This window comes from Callithrix jacchus, chromosome 7, assembly GCF_049354715.1.
Source record: "Callithrix jacchus isolate 240 chromosome 7, calJac240_pri, whole genome shotgun sequence".
In the NCBI taxonomy this organism is placed as follows: domain Eukaryota; kingdom Metazoa; phylum Chordata; class Mammalia; order Primates; family Cebidae; genus Callithrix; species Callithrix jacchus.
Window position 1 is genome coordinate 56,756,635 of NC_133508.1, and position 19,333 is coordinate 56,775,967.

The 19,333-nt window shown below is 42.2% G+C and overlaps 1 protein-coding gene across 2 annotated transcripts in view; it reads left to right on the forward strand.

The window, feature by feature from the left end:
- Positions 1–1,737: 1,737 nt before the first annotated feature.
- The window catches only part of OTUD3 (OTU deubiquitinase 3), a 32,693-nt gene continuing 15,097 nt past the window's right edge, over positions 1,738–19,333 (forward strand). For both annotated transcript variants that reach the window (XM_035307987.3, XM_035307988.3), the window contains exons 1-4: positions 1,738–2,107; positions 9,437–9,585; positions 13,368–13,480; positions 16,510–16,632. In XM_035307987.3, coding sequence (XP_035163878.1) covers positions 1,887–2,107; positions 9,437–9,585; positions 13,368–13,480; positions 16,510–16,632 — 606 coding nt within the window. In that variant the 5' untranslated portion in view covers positions 1,738–1,886. The remainder of the gene's footprint in view (positions 2,108–9,436; positions 9,586–13,367; positions 13,481–16,509; positions 16,633–19,333) is intronic.

Below are 19,333 nucleotides of genomic sequence, written 5' to 3' on the forward strand. Positions count from 1 at the left end.
CAGGTGATCCACCCACCTCGGCTTCCCAAAGTGCTGGGATTACACATGTGAGCCACCGCGCTCGGCCGACAGTTGCATTTTTCACTCCACTTTTCACCTTCCCCTAACACACCGTGCTCCTGGATAGCATTTGTCAAGCAGTATTGTAACGGCTTTGTCTTTGCCTGTATCCCCCACTGGACTCTGGGCTCCTTGACGGCAATCATTAGGTCTCTCTGGTTGGGTGTTATACCTGACACCCAGCACAGGAAATGAGAGTTATGTTATTTACATATTGATGATAGAGATGCTAGCTGAAATTGAGAAAGTGGAGGCTATTGCCAAACGGGAACTTGTAGGCAGAATGAGAGAATAAGATTTTTTTTTTTTTTGAAATGGAATTTCACTCTTGTTACTCAGGCTGCAGTGCAATGGTGTGATCTCGGCTCATTGCAACCTCCATCTCCTGGAGTCAAGCGATTCTCCTGCCTCAGCCTCCTGAGTAGCTGATTACAGGCATGTGCCAACATGCCCAGCTAATTTTGTAGAGACGGGGTTGTTCCATGTTGGTTAGGCTGGTCTCGAACTCCCACCCTCAGGTGATCTGCCCGCCTCAGCCTCCCAAAGTACTGGGATTACAGGAGTGAGCCACCGTGCCTGGCTGAGAATAAGATGAATAAGGGCAAAAACATTGGAAACATTCCCAGGGATGGTAAGATTGGTTAGAGAGCCAAAAGGAGAAGAAGGAAGTGGCATTACTATGGGAAAAGAGAGGGTTAAAAAGAAAGAAACAGGATGAGGGAGCAGAGGGGACCACTGATGGAGGGAGGTTCCAGAACAGGGGGGTATGGATTAGGCTGACAAACCATCCTGGTTTTCCTAGGACTGTCTCAACTTTATTTTATTGTATTTTTTTAGACAGAGTTTCACTTTTGTTGGCCAGGCTGGAGTACAATGGCATGATCTCGGGTCACTGCAACCTCCACATCCTGGTTCGAGCAATTCTCCTGCCTCAGCCTCCTGAGTAGCTGGTACTACAGGCGCCCACCACCAAACCCAGCTAATTTTTTGCATTTTTAGTAGAGATGGGGTTTCACCATGTTGATCAGGCTGGTTTCGAACTCCTGACCTCAGGTGACCTGCCTGCCTGGACCTCCCACAGTGTTGGGATTACAGGCGTGAGCCACCGCGCCCCGCCTGTCTCAGTTTTAAAACGTAAAGTCCTGCATCCCAAGAAAACCCTTAGGCCAGGCAAACCCAGGTGGGTCACTCTAGAATAGACCTCTCCCTTGAGTTATGAAGGAAAGTGGAGAGATGAAGGTCAAGATGAAATAAACAAGTGTGCGGGCTTTGGAGCCAGGGCAAAGCACTGCCTCTTAGCTTTGTGATCTTGAAATTATCTAACCTCTCAGATTCAGTTTCCTGTAATGTGGGGATTATTAAACAAAAATGAGCCATGTGAAACTGCCTATCCAAGTAGTAGGCTACAAGAGTTTAAATCGTTTTTATTCATCTCCCGTCCTAACTTTTGCCGCTGCTCTGTGTTCCACTCTTCTATCATCTTTAATTTCTCTCCTTGAATTTTTCTTTGCTTTGTTCGCTCCGGTCCCTCTCCTGTCGCTCCTGCCACTTACATTGTGTACCACCCACCGCTAGAGGTCGAAATAGAACAAACCAAGATGGGTGTCCCTCTAGCTCTCAATGGCATCTGCTCGCCGAGCCCCCGCGAAGGAGGCGGGGATTTTATCACGTGACCGTGGTGCCGGGGCACCGGCGCAGGCGCGGTGGCCGCGTCGTCGTCGCCGGGCTCCATCGCCCGCACTGTTTTGCGTTCTCGACACCTGAAGCGGCCGCCGGTGGGTCCTGCGGCTTTCCCTTCTGGGGACTGGGGACTGCGGGCTAAGGCCATGTCCCGAAAGCAGGCGGCCAAGAGCCGGCCGGGCAGCGGCAGCCGGAAAGCCGAGGCCGAGCGCAAGCGGGACGAGCGGGCGACGCGCCGGGCCCTGGCCAAGGAGCGGCGGAACCGGCCGGAGTCCGGCGGCGGCGGCGGCTGCGAGGAGGAGTTCGTCAGCTTCGCCAACCAGCTGCAGGCCCTGGGGCTGAAGCTGCGGGAGGTGCCGGGGGACGGGTGAGGCGGGCCGGGAGCTAGGGAGGCGGCGCCGGGGCACGCGCCGGGCTTGGCTTGGCCACAGTCGCCCGCTCGGGTCTGTCCGTCCATTCATTCCGGCGGCCCGGGCGCCTCCCGCGAGCCAGCCACGCTCCGAGGGCAGGGCGTCCAGCTGCGAGCGAGGCGGACAAGCCCCTCGCTCCGAGGTGCTCTCTGGGATCGCAGAGGGTCCTAATCGTGGCAGGCGCCGCGAGCTATGAAATAGAAAGTGGGTCCTAAGAGCGTATACGGGAGCTGACCACTGGATTGCAGCCAGGAAGGGCTCTCTGAAAGGTGACATTTAAGCTGAGTTCTGAAGGAATGAGATGGAGCCAGGTATTGGAAAAACAGTCATCATGACGATAAGATCAATCGAAGGAGAAGCCAGCCCCTCTTGGTGGAACGCTTTGACTCCTTTGAGTCCTTGTTGGTTGTGTGTTGCCCCCATTTACATTTGTGAAATTAGGTGTGTGAGGGCCTGTTGTTTACTGAGCTGAAGGCAGCTTTTCTAATTCCTGCTTCCATGGGCCTCAGTTTCCCTCTAAGCAAAGGTGCTTACCCAAGCTTTCTTGGGACTTAGACCTAATCCAGATCCAGCTTTCTTTAGGGAACGCGGAGGGAGAAAGTGGAGAGGAGGGGGAAAATTAGCTTCAAGAAAGGGGATATGGCTCCAGGAAATGGACCGAAGAAAGGAAAGGGCCAGAAAGAGGGGAGAACAGTTAGGATCCCATTGCAGGGGCAGGTAAAAGGGGATCTGATTGTCAGATATGTCAGTTTGGAAGAGTGTTAATAACAGCCTAGCCTTTGTTTTTTTCCTCCCCATATCTGAGTGCTCAGGTCCAGCAGAGGGAAGACTGAAATGAAATTAAAGATCTTAAGGAACTGCCTTAGTTCATTATTATTATTTTATAGAGACGGGGATCGTTGCCCAGGCTGGTCTCGAACTCCTGGCTTCAAGTGATCCTCCTGCCTCGGCCTCCCAAAGTGCTGGTATTACAGGCATGAGCTGCCACCCACCGGCTAGGAATGGCCTTAGATATTAACTGTGGAAGAAAGTGTTCTTAAAAATTTCACATTACATTGCAGCTTACTGTTTAAGACTGTGAACTGATCCTAATGTAAATTTCCCACCTTTCCTATATATGCTCATTGCGTCAGGCAAATTGAATTTCTTTTTGCTCACAAAGAATTCACCACACTGCTGCGTTGCTGTTTTTGCTTAAGATGCAATTGGAGCTTGATTGCATTTATTCACCGTCACCTGGCATAGTGCTTGGTACATAGAAGGCAGTCGGGACATTTTTGCTAAATGAAATATAAAAATAGTCCGTGCGCAGTGGCTCACGCCTGTAATCCCAGCACTTTGGGAGGCTGAGGCGGGGGGATCATGAGGTCAAGAGATGGAGACCATCCTGGCCAGCATGGTGAAACCCTGTCTCTACTAAAAATAGAGAAATTAGCTGGGTGTGGTGGTGCACTCTTATAGTCCCAGCTACTGGGGAGGTTGAGGCAGGAGAATCGCTTGAACCTGGGAGGCAGACGTTGCAGTGAGTTGGCCACTCCAGCCTGGCAACAGAGCGAGACTCCATCTTAAAAAAAAAAAAAAAAAAAAAAAAAAAAATATATATATATATATATATATATATATATATATATATATATATAATAGAGGGAGGCCAGCTTGCCTAAGCATAAGCACAAGACGCTGTTATATAAGCTAAAATACCAATTGAATACAATGGAATTAGCGTGGGACATGGGAGCTTTTCCTTGCTAACGAGTGGATTGCTCGTGTCTGCTATACTGGGTACGGTATTCTTAATGTCAGGGTGCCCAGGAAACTGAAGTGCTCAGCAGACGATTACTTAAGAGGAGGAATCAGCACAGGGAGTTGTAAACTCTTGAGGGGGCTTTCATAAGGTTATGGGGAACTTTGGGGGTACTGCTTCTTCCTATCCCCACACCCCCATACACACAGAGCATACTTCTCAAGTTAATTTAGCACACCTTAAGTAGGGTGCTGGGAATATGTTGATGACTAAGATACTTGAGGAATTCATATATAGCCTAAGGTAGAAACTTGTAACAATGGGTCTCAGCCTTTTTGGTCTTAAGATCTCTTTGCATTCTTAAAAATTACTGAGGAACCCAAAGAGCTTTTCTTTATATGGGTTGTAGCTATGAGTATTTATTAGAAAGTAAAAGTTTTAAAACACAAGAATACACAACACATTCCATTAGCTGTCAGAGTGATAACTTCATATAGCAGGTAGCCTCTGGAAAACTTCATTGTGCACCTGTGAGAGAATGAGAATGAAAAGGGTAAATTACGTCTTAGTTTTCAACTCATAGATACCCTGAAAGAGTATCAGAGACCTTCCCACATCTCCAGTCCCTTGGGCCACACTTTGAGAACAAATGATACAAATAATTACATTTTTAGGAGCAGTGACTGATTATAGTGGTATTACTGAGAAGGAAAAGGCTACCGCTCTATGAATTGGTCAGGAAGGCCTTCTCATTCATTTGGTAAATATTCATTGAATATACTGCTAGATGCCTCTCAAAGTGGATCATACTCTGATTGGGTCCTGAAGGACCAATAGGAGTACACCAAGAGAATGTTCCCATCTGAGGAGGAGTATATACAGAGGCACAAGGACACGTTATTTTTGGGAGATCCACAGGTTGTTCAGGGTGACAGTAGTGTAGGGCACAAGAGTAGAGGTAATGGGCAATGAAGCTAGGCTGCAGAGACCAGTTTGACTGGAGTGCTTATGTCTCTCTTCCAAGGTCCCTGTTCTTTGGACAATGTTAGATAAAAACGATAGTGATACTTCCTCTTGTGTGGGCTTCATGAAGCTAACCACCTTCTGTTCACAAGTGCCTCACCTGAGTACCATTAGATGGACTGTGGTTCAGCCCTCTTCAGTATCCTAGTCCTTTCGAATGTGGTGATGACAGACTTTATCACTGCTGGGGATGGTGTTTCCCATATATGCGGTGGGTTGGCAGGTGTCAACAGATTCTTTTATTAATATTTATTAAGGACTCAGGGTGAAATATAATGAAGTTAAAGACTATTCAAAAATAGTTGGCATCTCCAGCCTTCCCTCTTGTCATTCAGATCTGTGCAGTCTGGAGTGGCCTGGTATGGTATCTGGCTATGGGCATCTTCACTGTTGGCAGAATGGAACCTGTAGCATTCTGGAACCTGAGAGTAAGTTTAGGGATGAATTAGCCAGTATCTTGTAATATAGCCTTTACGTGAGTTGAGTCAGCTTAGCATAGATTAATTAGGGCGCTACTTAGAGGGTTTTGTAATGTGTCCTGGACCAGCTTCGTATTTGGTGTGTTGTCTGGAGGTGGACCCACATAAATTGCATTCATTTTTCAAAACAAGAACTAGTTTAACCTTGACATTGTCCTTGAAAACATGATTGGCCGTAGTGTGAAAAGAATGTATAACTGTATTAGGCAGGACGATATTATCCCTCTGAACTATATCTAGTTGTGTCTTACTAAACGTAGTTCTAAATTACATTACTCATTAGCGGTGTTCTAAAATTAAAACGTTGAAGAGTCACTCATTTTTAGCTATTTATCTCAGTTATTAAGTAGTTTTATGTTTTTATTTTAGTTTTGTTTTTAATATTGTAGGGTCATAAGAGTAGAAGGGCATTCACATGTCATCTTGTCTAATTAGTGCTTATATCACCTGAACAGCAGTGGTCTCTTTTGTGCCTCGCTCAGTGGTTTTCAGTTGGGTGCCATACTAGAATAACTGGGGAGGAACTTTTGAAAAAATTCTGGGCCTGTGCTCTCCTCTAGATCAACTACATCAGACTCTTAGAGTGGGGGCCTGGTTATTGATTTTTTTTTTAAAGGTTCACCATGATTCTTATATGCATCCATAATTGAGAATGACTGATTTAGAGTCTAGATTCTGGACTAGTGTTTCTTAAACTTTAGCATGCAACATCACCACCTGGAGTGCTAGGGAAAACACCTGAAGGGCTAGATTGCTAGAATGTCTGATTCAGCAGGCCTGGGTGGGGCCCCAGAATTTTTATTTCTAACAAGTTCCCAGGGGATACTGATATTCCTAGTCAAAGAACACACTTTGAGAATCAGTGATCTAGATCAGCGCTGTCCAGTGGAAATGGAATGTGAACCACATCTGTGATTTAAATTTTTCCAGTAGCCACATTAAAAAGAAACAGGTGAAATTAACTTTAATGTATTTTATTTAAGCTGTTATATCTAAAATATTACTATTTTTGTCATAGAATTCAGTATAAAAATGATTAATGATTTCATATTTGCTTATATGAGCTCTTCAGAATCTAGTATTTTACACTGATAGCACGTCTCACTGTGGAATAGCCACGTGTGGTGCTCAGTAGTTACATGTGGTTAGCAGTCACAATTAACACATATCTAGACAATTGCTGTGAATTGCTAGTTATAGAAATTTGCAAAATCATGAGTCTATATAGTCTACCTCTATAGAGCTAAGGTAAAATTACCTTTTATTTGCCAAAGTCTATGTCTCCATGGCTTCCAGGTTTTAGTTTTATTATACAAGTATAATTTTAATTTCACCTTACAGTTGGAGGTATTGATAGTGTCCCCCTGGGCCTTCTTTAGGCTAAACATCACTTATAGTTCTTCATACTGTATTTAAAGCCACATAATCTTATCTGAACATACCGCTCGTAAAATACAGTAGCTAGAATGGTACTCAGTACCCTAACTATGGTCTGGCCTCAAAGACTAGAACAATACCTTCTTCTTTTTCTGCACGTTTACTGTTATTACTGCAGCCTAGAGAGCACATTAGGTTTTTTGGTGCCTGTTTTGCAAGATTGTCTAATACTAAATTATCGTGCACTCAAAACATTTGCATGCTCTTTATGTAATTGGTTGTTTTTGTGAACTCAAATGCAAGACCTGACATATATCCCTATAGCACAGTGCTTCTCAAGCAGGGATGATTTCATGTCTGATAGCACGTCTATCAAATTGCCCTGCAGGGGACATTTGGCAATGTCTGGAGACATTTTTGGTTTTCACAGCTGATGGGGAGGAAGGTAGTGATGTGCTGCTGGCAGCTAATGGCAGAGGCCAAGTATTCTCTTAAACTTCCTGCAGTGCATAGGATGGCCTCCCATGACAGAAAATGAGCCCGGAACATCAGTGGTGTGGAGATTGAGAAGCCCTGCTGGAGGTTGTGGGTGAGATGGTGAACTCAGGAAGTGGCCCAGGCAGTGGTGCCTTGTTCTCATGAGTTTCTTGAGTGCTCTTGTTAGGCTCCTCTTAGGAAGCCCAGGTCGCTGTGGCATTTGTTCATTACCTTGTAATCCTGTCAGAAAAGGAAGTGATTTGTCTATTTTGACTTGCTTTTAGTCATCTCAAGGTTTGGGAAGTATGGAAAAGCATATTAAAAAGTGTAACAATTACTTTTAAACATTACTCTTCATTCTACTATCCAGGGGCAACTATGGCTGTCATTTTGGGGTTGACATTTGAGTGAGAGTCAGGTTGTTTGGACTTGGATCCTGGGCCTACCACTCACTGGTTTTGTGACCTTGGGCAGGTTTCTCCTGGGAGCTGGTAATAGGACCTGTGTCAGAATTGTGAGGACTAAACATGTTTAATGCATATAATGTGTTTAGAACAGTCCCTGGCACGTTGTAAGAACGATTTAAGTGGTTGTTTCTGTGTATTTTCTTGGCATAGATTTGTGTGTGTTTCTATGCCTGTGTATGTATATAGCGTGTTAGATGAACATGGTTGAGCTCATGTGGCATATACAGTTTTACACCTACTTTTTTGGCTTTTCTGGAGAACATTTGCTCGTGTTGTTAAAAGTTCTTAGCAAATGTGTAACTGTAGAATACCATGAATTTTGGTACATTAAATGTAAAACAACTAAATAGGTGAATTTGTGATAAATCACATCTCTTAAACTAGATTTGAGAATAGACTAGTGGTGACATGCTAAAGGTTTAAGAACAGTTTGAGAGAAAAGCTTGAAATTGAAATTGTTTTATCCGTTCGCTTACTTTTCTCCGTGGTTGAAAAAAGACTGCCATTATCAGATTTTAGCAGGACACCTCTGTGTAGCCTATAGAACTCTATGTTCCTTCTAGAATCTTATCTTAGATTGTTGCAAAGCTTCTTGCTTTTTAATTTACTGAATCTGTCTTAATTCTCCCTTCCTCTGCCAAAAAAAGTGTATATTCTCATATATTAGAAGAGATTCCCGCCTTTCTATAGCTTTCTGTTGAAATTTCACTTTTCTGAGTTGAAAAACAAAACCTCCTTTTCTTCTACACATTTAGACATGAAATCTTTCTGAAAGTGATGAGTTTATATTTTGGAATTAGAGTATCACCGTTTTTCATTTGGAAGAATAAACAGTTTCGTGTAAAACCTAGGCAACTGTTTGGCTTCAGAATTGTTTATTTCTGTAGTTTTAAGGATACCAGATTGTATTTGTCTTGTTTCAGTCTCTGTATCTGAGCTTCTGTGTTTGTGATATAGTGTGGAATTCAGAAGCCTTTGAGGGCTTTGAAAGTAAAGATAACTCTTACTGTTTATTACCAGTATTTTAATTTGAGAGAAACAAAATATGGTGTTTAAAGTTTTCATTTGCAGGAATAACAGTGGCATTGTTGCTCTCTGGGTGACAAAGGCGGCGAGGAGGAAGTGTCTTTCCACAGTACAGCTGCTGTCCAAGTACTTTCCTTCTCCTGACTTTCTCCACTATGTTCTTAGGACCCAGAGTGTTGAGTTCAGTTGTTTGTATCGGGAGCTTGACAAATTGTTGTTTTTTGGGTACTCTTTGTTAAATGAATGATTACTTAGCTGGGCAGCTGTAGTAGAACTTGTTTTATAAAAGAGGCAGTATTAAGACATCATTTTGGAAGAGGATCTGTTCCAAAGGGAATCATAGCCCTTAGACGTGGACTGGCCTGTAAGGGCTGGACCTTATAGACAGGTGGTTAGTATATCACCAGCTCCACTATTAAAGCAGCTGAGGCCTGGAGAAGTTTAATGACTCTCCTGAGTCAGCCAGCTGGTACATGGGGAATAAAATCCTTGTTTGCTCCCTCTCAAGGAGGTAATATGGTTGAATATGCCCTTGTGCTGTCCACCTGGGTCTTGGAAGAATCCTGGGCTATTAGAGTTGAGGCTTTACTTCTGTGTGCACAAAATATTTCCATGGATAATTGGCATGAAGCATATTTTAGATGAACTACGTTCATATTTGAAAGGTCTTGACCCATGTTGTTGTTTTGACAGCAATTGCTTGTTCAGAGCTCTTGGTGATCAATTGGAGGGACACTCACGAAATCATCTCAAGCACAGGCAGGAGACGGTGGACTACATGATAAAGCAGCGGGAAGATTTTGAACCCTTTGTAGAAGATGACATTCCTTTTGAGAAGCATGGTAGGTTCACTGTGGGATATTGGATCCTTCAGCAGTCATGCATTGGGGAATTAAGTCCCCTAGCATCCTCCACACTCTCAGCCAAGTGTTTGGTTATGTAAATCATGACATTCATTTATTCAACAAATATTTATTTGCCTACTTGATCATTGGCGGCATGGTAGGTAGTTGGGGATCAGTAGGTATTACTGTGTTTGCCCTTAATAAACATGGTGATGTTAATTGATCTGAAAAGCTTTTGATGACTTCTTAATGGGGTGGGAAGAGCAGGCTATAAAATAGTGTGTACAGATTGATCCTGTTTTTAAAAGGTGTACACATACAGGCACAGTAGAAAAAGTCTGGAAGATACTAACTTGTTTGTTAATTCTTAGCTTCACTTATTTTTCAGAAATTACTCATTCTCTTTAAATTTCTATAGAAGGGAGATAATAATAGCGTCTGTCTTATAGGGTTTTTTGGTGAAGATTAAATTAGATAACAGAATTAAAATAAGCTCTTAGTAAGCGTTAGCCATCTGGGGATGGTGGAACTATGGTATTTTAAATTTCTTCTGTAGACTTTTTCTGACTTTTAGATGATCATGTATTACTTTTAAAATTAGAAAAACCAATAAAGTCATGTTAATTTCTCACCAAAATCCCAAACACAATCTGTTTTCTTTGAGGCAAATCAGTCATGATTTTAATTGGTTCCTATTTAATAGGCACAGATTTTTATAGAAAATGCATATGAACTTGTAAACTTTAATTTCAACAAATATTTACTGAGGATCTACTATGCTTACTGCTGATAGGTTTTACAAATGGCATTTTCATCACAGGGCTTATAGACTTTTCTGTCTCTTATCAGGAAAGAGAATTGATCCTGTGTTTTAGAGAGCTAACTCTGGAGGCCATGTCAAGAATGGATGGGGAGAGACTGAGACGGGAGACTAGTTAGAAGGCTCTCCACATTGGCCAGATGAGAGTAGAGGAGTTCTCCGTCAAGGCAGGATAATGAGTAAGGCCCAAACCAAGCCACACTGTGGCAGTGCAATTGACGGGATGCATTGGAGGTGAGGAGAGTAGAGGAAGGAGACAAGGCAAGGGTCCTTCTGAAGTTTCTGCCTAGGGAATGGGTAGGTGGCTGTAAGCAAGAGGGAGGCCAGCAGGTGGGAAACATTTGGGAGGAAAGCTATCAGTGATCACAAAGCCTTTCCCATTCCTCACTAGGAAATAACTTACTCATTAGGCACCAGACACAGAGCAGCAAAGCTTCCAGTGGACGGTTTGTACCAGTCACTGAGTTCAGGTGGTCCCTCTTTCTGGGATTACTTTGTGGCTAGCAGATGGACATAGTTTACCCGAGAGTCAGCAGTTTAAAAATTAAATGTATGTATATGGGACAGATTTTGTAGTTTAGTGCTGTATGAAATGAATTGTGTCATTAATTCAATTAAAACATCATTTTGGATGAAACAGGGTTTTAGTTTGTGATGTGACACTCCACTTTGAACACTGTCAGTGAGGATGACATGGTGGATTTGGGGGTGTCACAGGATCGGGAACTCACATCTTCAGTTGCCAAGGTGATAGTCACTTTAGATGAACAATGAAAGGTGTTTTCTTGAAATGTCTCTACGCATGCCTGTTGCTTGGAGCTGCATAAGAGTTTTAGCATCACAGAAGTGAAAAGTGGCTTTGATGGCCAGAGCAGAAATGAAAAGAAACCTGGAAGTCTGCACATTCTCTTTGTGTGTCAGTTAAAGGCTTGGCTTATTACATTTATCAGTCTTGAGTCATAGTTACCTGTTTTTAATGTCAGTCTGCCTACCTTGTACTGTGAGATTCTTGAGGGCAGTGCCCGGCATCTGATAGGCATCATAAAGTATTGTTGAATGAATGAATAAACGAATGGTTCACTAGACTGGTGAGGACCTGGTCGCCCTTGCATCTGGCTGTATCTTTAGGATTATTCTTTGTTTGTAGACTGTGGTTTCAGAGAATCAGCAACATCTTTCCCCCAACTGTACAGATATCCAGATCCGAACCTGAGTATTTTTAATGCTCATCTTCCTCCCTCCTCAAACCCGTTCGTTACATCTTATCATTCTCAGTAGTTTTTCTTTGACTGCTTCTACCTTGAAAGATCAGACCTCTGTGGCCATTTGCTTAGATTTCCTCAGTAGTACTGTTTGGTATCATTGTCTCTTGATTCTCTCAGTCTGTTTTCTGCATTACAACCAGAGTGGGCTCTAAATGTGTTTTTCCTCTGTCTAAAACCTGTTGGTGGCTCCCAATTGACCTCAGGATAAAGTGCAGACTTTTTAGTTCTTCATGACCTGGGATTTTCTTATTTCTCTGTCCTTAGCTCTTGCCATTCCCCCCAACATTTCTCACTTCCTCCACCCTTCCATCTCAGCATGCCCAGTCCTGCCATACTGGAGTTTCTCTCTCTGTCCCTCCTGTCTGTCTTGCCCCTTCTTGGAACATCATCCATTTCTCCTGTCTTAACTTTTCCTTGTCTTTTGAGTATTAGCTTATTAGCTTATTTGTCTCAGCTGAGAAGCTCATCTGCTACACCTTACCTCCCCCTCCTCACTTCCACTCTGGCTCATGTTCACCACCTGGAATTAGGCAAACTGCAGGGTTTTGAGAGCACAGTCCTTTCAAGACTTCCCTCAACTTTTGATACCATCTACCAGTTGGGAGTGTCTCAGAACCACCCTTAGGTTCCATAATATGATAATAGGACTCACAGAACTCACTGAAAGCTGTTATGGTTTGTTACAGGGGAAGGATACAGATCAATACTAGCCAAAGGAAGAGATGCATAGGGCAGCCTGGAAAGGTTCCAAACTAGAAGCTTCTGTTGTCTTTAGGGAATATTCTCCTGGCATCTGTGTGGGATGGTACATGCAGAATATTGTCACCTGGGGAAGCTCACCCCAACGTTGGTGTCAAGAGGTTTTTGTTTTGTTTTGCTTATTGATTTTTTGCTTGTCTGAGTGGTTGAACTCAGTCTCCCCTCTCACCCCATCACCACCACAAAGGGCTGATACCAGGTGTGGTGGAGGGGCCCATCATGAATAGCAGACACTCCTGTCACCTTTGGGAATTCTGGAGGGTTAGAAATGACCTCCCAGGGGCCCAGGATAAAGGCCAGACCTCTCTTTGGGCAACAAGGCCAGATTCTTACCATACATGCCCTTCCCGAGGCACTTGTGCATCATTAGTGCCTATCTTGTTTGCCCCTCACTGGTTATAAACTCCATGAGGGTAAATTGATCGAGTGGCCAAGAGCCAGGACCTTGGCATTAGGTTGCCTCAGTGAAACCTCACCTCCACTGTGTACCAGCTCTGTGACCTTGGCACAGTTATCAGCTATTCTGCATCTGAGTTTCCTCATGTATAAAATGGTGTGTATAATAGTACTTGGCTATGAGACTTGATTAGACCAGTGCTTGACACATAATAACCATTCTCTAATGCAAGCTGCTAGGATTATTGTGTTCGTTATGTTTCCACTGCCTTTTATTGAGTTAGCACATTGGAAGTAATCAGTAAACATTGAAGGAATGAATAAATGGGTCCTTGCTTTATGAATGACTAGTGTTCTTCTGAGTAGCAGTCTTTGTTTTGTTCAACTAGCTAAATTCCTAGACTCTGACAAAATTAATGGACTTTGCAGATATATATCCTTGTCTGTCATTATTTGGAACATAAGTAAATACCAAAGCATGTTTGCATTTGGATTTTTCCGCTATAAAGACTTCATTTTTCTTTTCTATTTCCATGCAGTGGCCAGTTTGGCAAAGCCTGGTACTTTTGCTGGCAATGATGCAATTGTAGCCTTTGCAAGAAACCATCAGTTGAATGTAGTGATTCATCAACTTAATGCCCCTTTGTGGCAGGTAGGTCACCTATTTAAACATTCATCTTAAGCTCGTATTTACAGATCAGCTTTGGAATATCCAAAGATGATGGGGCTTGACCTGTGACATTGAATTATGCAGAGCAACCAAAGACAGGAATCTTGTGATGGCTCCGAAGTAATCCCTGTGCTATGTACAAATGGAGTCTGGAATATGATTTAGAAATCTTTATAGATGCTCTAAATATTATTCGACAGGCAGCTAATTGGGCAGGTTGAGGACAGAGAACCTAATGTGGAAACACAGGCTACCGCCCCCTAAAGTCAGAGTGCTGCTTGTTGCTTTGTACCTCAGCTCCTAAAGATGGCATGTGATTTCAGCTCATCTCCCACCCACCCTGCCCTGCTCCACCACTCCCCCATTTCTCACTTTTTCTAATTAAAAAAGTTAAAATACTGTAATTGTAGAAAAGTTAGAAAATTGAAAAAGCTCATAAAGGCAAGAAAAATATTTTACTAAAAATTATATTTAAAATTTTACTCAATCACCCAGAGGGAGATTATTGCTGTTAATGTTTTAGTGAGTATTCCTGTCTTTCACATACACTTAGCTATAAAAGTGTTGATACGTAACTAGAAAGGAACATACCACAATGTTTTTATACACATTTAAAACGCATACACACATGTATCCATGTTCACATATATACACACACTTCTTTGTCCTTATATATTATTATTAGCATAAAGGTAACAGTGCCTTTTTTTTTTTTTTCATATGGCACCTGCATATATTCCTTTGTAAACTGCTCAGTCACAGCGTTTGCTGATTAAATATAGGTTTATAAGGATAAAATTTACATGTAGCAAACTTCATCCTTTTCCAAGTGTATAGTTCTATGTGTTTTGACAAACGCAGTTGTGTAACCACCACCACGATCAACACACAGAGCAGTCTACTCTCCAAAAAGTCACTTCCAGGCTCTTTGTAGTCACGGGCCCCCTCCCCCAATACCCAGCCTCTTGTAGCCGTTCTCTGATTTGTCCTTACAGGTTTGCCTTGCCAGAATGTCATATTAAACTTGCCTTTTGTCCCTGGCACAGTGTCCTTTTAACAAAATTATGCCGCGACAAAATAAGATACTCCAGGGATGGTGAGAAGTTTTACCTTATGGGTATAGAATAAGCAGGACTGAAACAGTATCTGTGTGTGCTCTTTGGGGCAGTGTTGTGGATGTCCCGACACCAGGTAGAGCTATCATTTTCCATGGGGCTCTCTTTTCTAAGGGTGATGTTTGAGCAAGAATACTGGTTACCCCTTTGTTCTAATTTTTTGTCATTAAACCTACACTCTTTGGCACATACCAAAATCATTTGAATACACAGCATAGTGATCCTCATTTTGAAGGAAAATAGTACCAACTCAGTAATCGGCTTGCCTTTTCCTCCACTGGTGACTTTTTCCCCAAAGTTTCTTAGTTACCTAGGTAGTTGTGGAAGACAATTCTGCATAGGTAATTTTTTTTTCAAATTTATTTCTGTAGTGTTCTCTTTCATAAATTCCTGAACATTGAAAGTATATATTTTTAAAATAAATGTATTAATATTTCCATTGGTACCCCCTGTGTCTTCCTACCCCAGTGAAACATCTCATAAAATTTAAGAACTGAAACTCCATTGGTTGCTACTGTCATGGTTATGAGCTCTTGCATTAATGAAGAGTAGACTTATACCCACATAATGGAGATATAGAAACCTACATTTCTTTCCTGGTTATAATTGGAATATGTGCTCCTGTGAACAGTCTAGCTGTGTGTAGCATGGAACATGCAAGTCCTCTGTAGTCTGCCCATGAAAGTCACAGTAAACAATTTGGTGAATATTCCTCCAGTTATTTTTTCTATTCATAATATATGTATATTATTAAGCATGTAAGTACTTTAGAGATTATGTCATTCAAAGATTCTAATAAACTGCTTCCTTTCCCATTGCTCTTCTGGGAGACAAATGGTCCTCTCTCTATTTTGTATGTGTCTAAACCAGACCCTCTGGAGGCTTGAGGTCTGTGTAGTCTACTGGAAAAACCTTCCATGCTACTGACATCTAGCCTTGTGTAGTTCCTGTTCCATAGTTTTTGGTTTGTTTTTAGACCACAGATACTGTTTAAATGAAGGGTAGTATCTTACTACCTGTGACTTTCGGTCAAAAGAATGTGCTGATGTTTTGGAGTTTAAACAAAGTTACTGGGCTTTCTAAGGGACAAAGTCAGAATGAGAGTTTCTCTGGAGCTGGCGGTTTTATTTAGGGTCTGCCCAGACCTTAGGGCTTTTGTACTGCAGGACTTTAGGGAGCCCCATTCCTGAGTGCATCAGGGGTGTAGTTCACATAGAATATCTTGTGAGTGGTGCCTGCAGGGTTGAGCAGTGCAGCAGTACTACTTTACTGTATATAATTTTGTTTCGAAGTTGATGTAGGTAGGAGATTTGGGTTTGTTGTTGATAATGTTTCTCACTTACTTGGTTAACAGAAAATGCTATTTTCGTTTTAATGAAAGGGGTGGATTTACCTTGAAGCCAATGAAGTGTCAGGTCACTCATTTGTATGACTCCCTTTCTAGGTCTTGGAAGATGTTCCACCACTTTTATATTTGTAATTTTGCATTTATTTCTTCAGAGAGCCTTCACATAGTTAGGGCTTCAAGCTCAACAAATCTGGATCTGCCCCTGGGCCTTCTGCCCTGGAAGGGGCTTGTGCATTAGAGGGGCTAAGAGGTACTAAAGCCTCTGAAGCTTAAGCTTATTTAACTCATTGCAAGTCTGCCCCTGTTTTTTGGATTTCTTACATGGATTTATTTCCATAGAATTACATATTAAATAAGCACATAGAAGCCTACAGGCGTAGGAAGGAGATAGTTTGGAAATTGCTTGTGACATATCCCAGGCATGTTCCTAATTCGTCTCTGCATAGAACTGCTGACTGGGCTTCCTCAGCAGTCCAGGTGGGCATTTCTCTCCAGAAGTTGGCAGTGTTCAGATCCTCACTGGCATGGCCCCTTCTTTTTGTCTACAGATTCGTGGTACAGATAAGAGCAGCGTGAGGGAGTTACACATTGCGTATCGGTATGGAGAGCACTACGACAGTGTTCGGAGGATCAATGACAACTCAGAGGCACCTGCACATCTCCAGACGGATGTGAGTGAGGCCTCGGTTTTCTTCCTTATTCTCAGCCCTACAGGAAACAGGTCAAGAGCTGTCTGTTTGGAGCTAAACGCCAGTGATGTTTTTGTGGAAAGTTGGCATTAAGAATCTGTGGGCCTGATTTTAAAAATATTTGTTTATTTTTTAGTTTAGTTGAGAGTGACAGATAAAATTTCTTCTTGTTTTTTTGCTTTCCTTAATAGCTGATAGTTACGATTGTGTGCTTATAAGATACATAGAATTTAAAATTATTTTTATGTTTTAAGATTAATCATGCTTTTTTTCTTTGAGATGGAGTTTCACTCTTGTTGCCCAGGCTGGAGTGCAATGACTTGATCTTGGCTCACTGCAACCTCTGCCTCCTGGGTTCAAGCGATTCTCCTGCCTCGGCCTCCCAAGTAGCTGGGATCACAGGCATGTGGCACCACGCCTGGCTAATTTTATATTTTTAGTAGAGGCGGGGTTTCTCGATGTTGGTCAGGCTGATCTCTAACTCCTGACCTCAGGTGATCTGCCCGCCTCGGCCTCTCAAAGTGCTGGGATTACAGGCGTGAGCAACCACGAGTGCCTTGATCCATGCTTCTGATCTGAAATCTAAAAAATATAGTAAAGGTAAAGAAGAAAATAAAAAGCACACAAAGTCAACTCAGCTACCTGAATGTAAATTTTGTTACTGTTTTGGTAGATTTCCTTTCAGTTATTTAATCCATTAAAATATGGTTGACATTGTATTTATATAGGTTTGTTTCCTGTTTTTAAAAATTAACATTATCACATAAACCTTTTCTCATGTTTTTACACACTATCCACAGCCATTGTTTTTTAAGCAATTTTATTTATTTTTTGAGATAAGGTCTCGCTCTGTTGCCCAGGCTAGAGTGCAGTGGCACCATCGTGTCTCACAGCAACCTCGTCCTCTTGGGCTCAAGTGATTCTCCCACCTCAGCCTCCTGAGTAGCTAGGACTACAGGTGTGTGCCACCATGCTTGGTTAATTTTCTAATTTTTTTGAGGGGTGAGGTTTCACTGTGTTGCCCAGGTGGCCCTCCAACTCCTGGGCTCAAGTGAACCTCCGGCCTTGGCCTCCCAGCGTGTTGGGAGCCATGGTGCCGGGCAATTGTATTTCTTGAATAGGCCCTATCTGTCCATGGATTAGAATTCAAAATACATAATGGGATATATTGTGAAAGTCACTCTCCTACCCTTGTCTTTCAGGCACACTGTTCTCCCTGGATACAGTCAGTGATATCAGTATATCATATAATCTCCCGTAGTTCCCATACCAAGCAAGTATGTGTGTATGTGCACATATTCCACTTTTGCCGTTTTGCACTTCCCCACCACTAGTTGTAGCATCCTACACATACTGCACATCCCACACATACAACCTGCACTGTGCTTTTTAAGTTTAACATGTCTTGGGATTTAATTCGTGGTGGTATGTAAGAAACTTCCTATATCCTTTTTAAAGGCTACATAGTGTTCTGTTCTATAGATGCATTGTAATATTTTTGACCAGTTACTTATTGATGGACTTTTAGATGGCTTCCAACCCTTTGGTATTACAAGTAATGTTCAGTACCTTTGACCTACCTCCTTCCACACACATGTCTGTGGGACACGTTCCTAGAAGGTCCTTGCCGCATCAGAGGATGTTGATAGGTATTGTCAAATTACTTTCTAACAAGATTTCACCAGTTTAAACTCCCACTTGGAATATGTGGCTCTTTTCCTGTCCCTTCCACAACATAGTGTTACCAAATTTTTGAATCCTTTTCATTGTTAAGGGCAAAAATTGTTTACCTTACCTAGTTTTAATTTGCATTTTTCTTATTTATGCATCTTGTCCTGTGTTTAAGGTATATTTCTATTTTCTTTTTTGTCAGCGGTATTCATTTTCTTCCCTGTTAAGTTGTCTTAATGATTTTGGGGAGATGTTTATATATTAGGGAAACTAAGCTCTGTCTGTGATATGAGGTGCAGATAGTTTTTCGCACTCTGTCATTTGTCTTTTTGTTCTTTCTCCTTCGGTCTTTGCTGTGAAAGAATTTTAGATTTTTATGTGGTTAAATTTGTTATGATTTCTTATATGCCCTTTTGATTTTGGGGCATAACTAGGAAAATCTTTCCCATTCTGAGGTTAAAAAGAATTCTCCCATAGTTTATTCTATTACTTTCATAGTTTGACTTAATTATTAATTTATTTTTTTTTGAGACTGGATCTCACTCTGTCACCCAGGCTGGAGTGCAGTGATATGATCATGTTTCACTGCAGCCTCAAGTTCCCGGGCCCAAGGGATCCTCCTGAGTAGCTGGGACCACAGCTGTGTATCCCTGTGCCTGGCTAATTTTTAATTTTTTTGTGGAGACAGGGTCTTGCTTTGTTGCCCAGGCTGGTCTCGAACTCCTGGACTCAAGTGACCCTCCTGCCTTGACCACCCAAAATGTTGAGATTACAGGTGTGAGCCACTGTACCCAGCTCATACTTGCACTTAAAAAAAAAAAATTACATTTTGGCTCCATTTGGAATTTATATTCATGTAAGGGTATGAGGCTATGGATCCAGCTTTATATTTCCCTTGTGATTACCTAGTTGTACCCAAACCATTGATTAATTATACATCTTTTCTCCACTGATTGAAAATGCCATTTTTTCTTTCCCCATATACTAAATTCCCATATGTATTTGGGTCTAT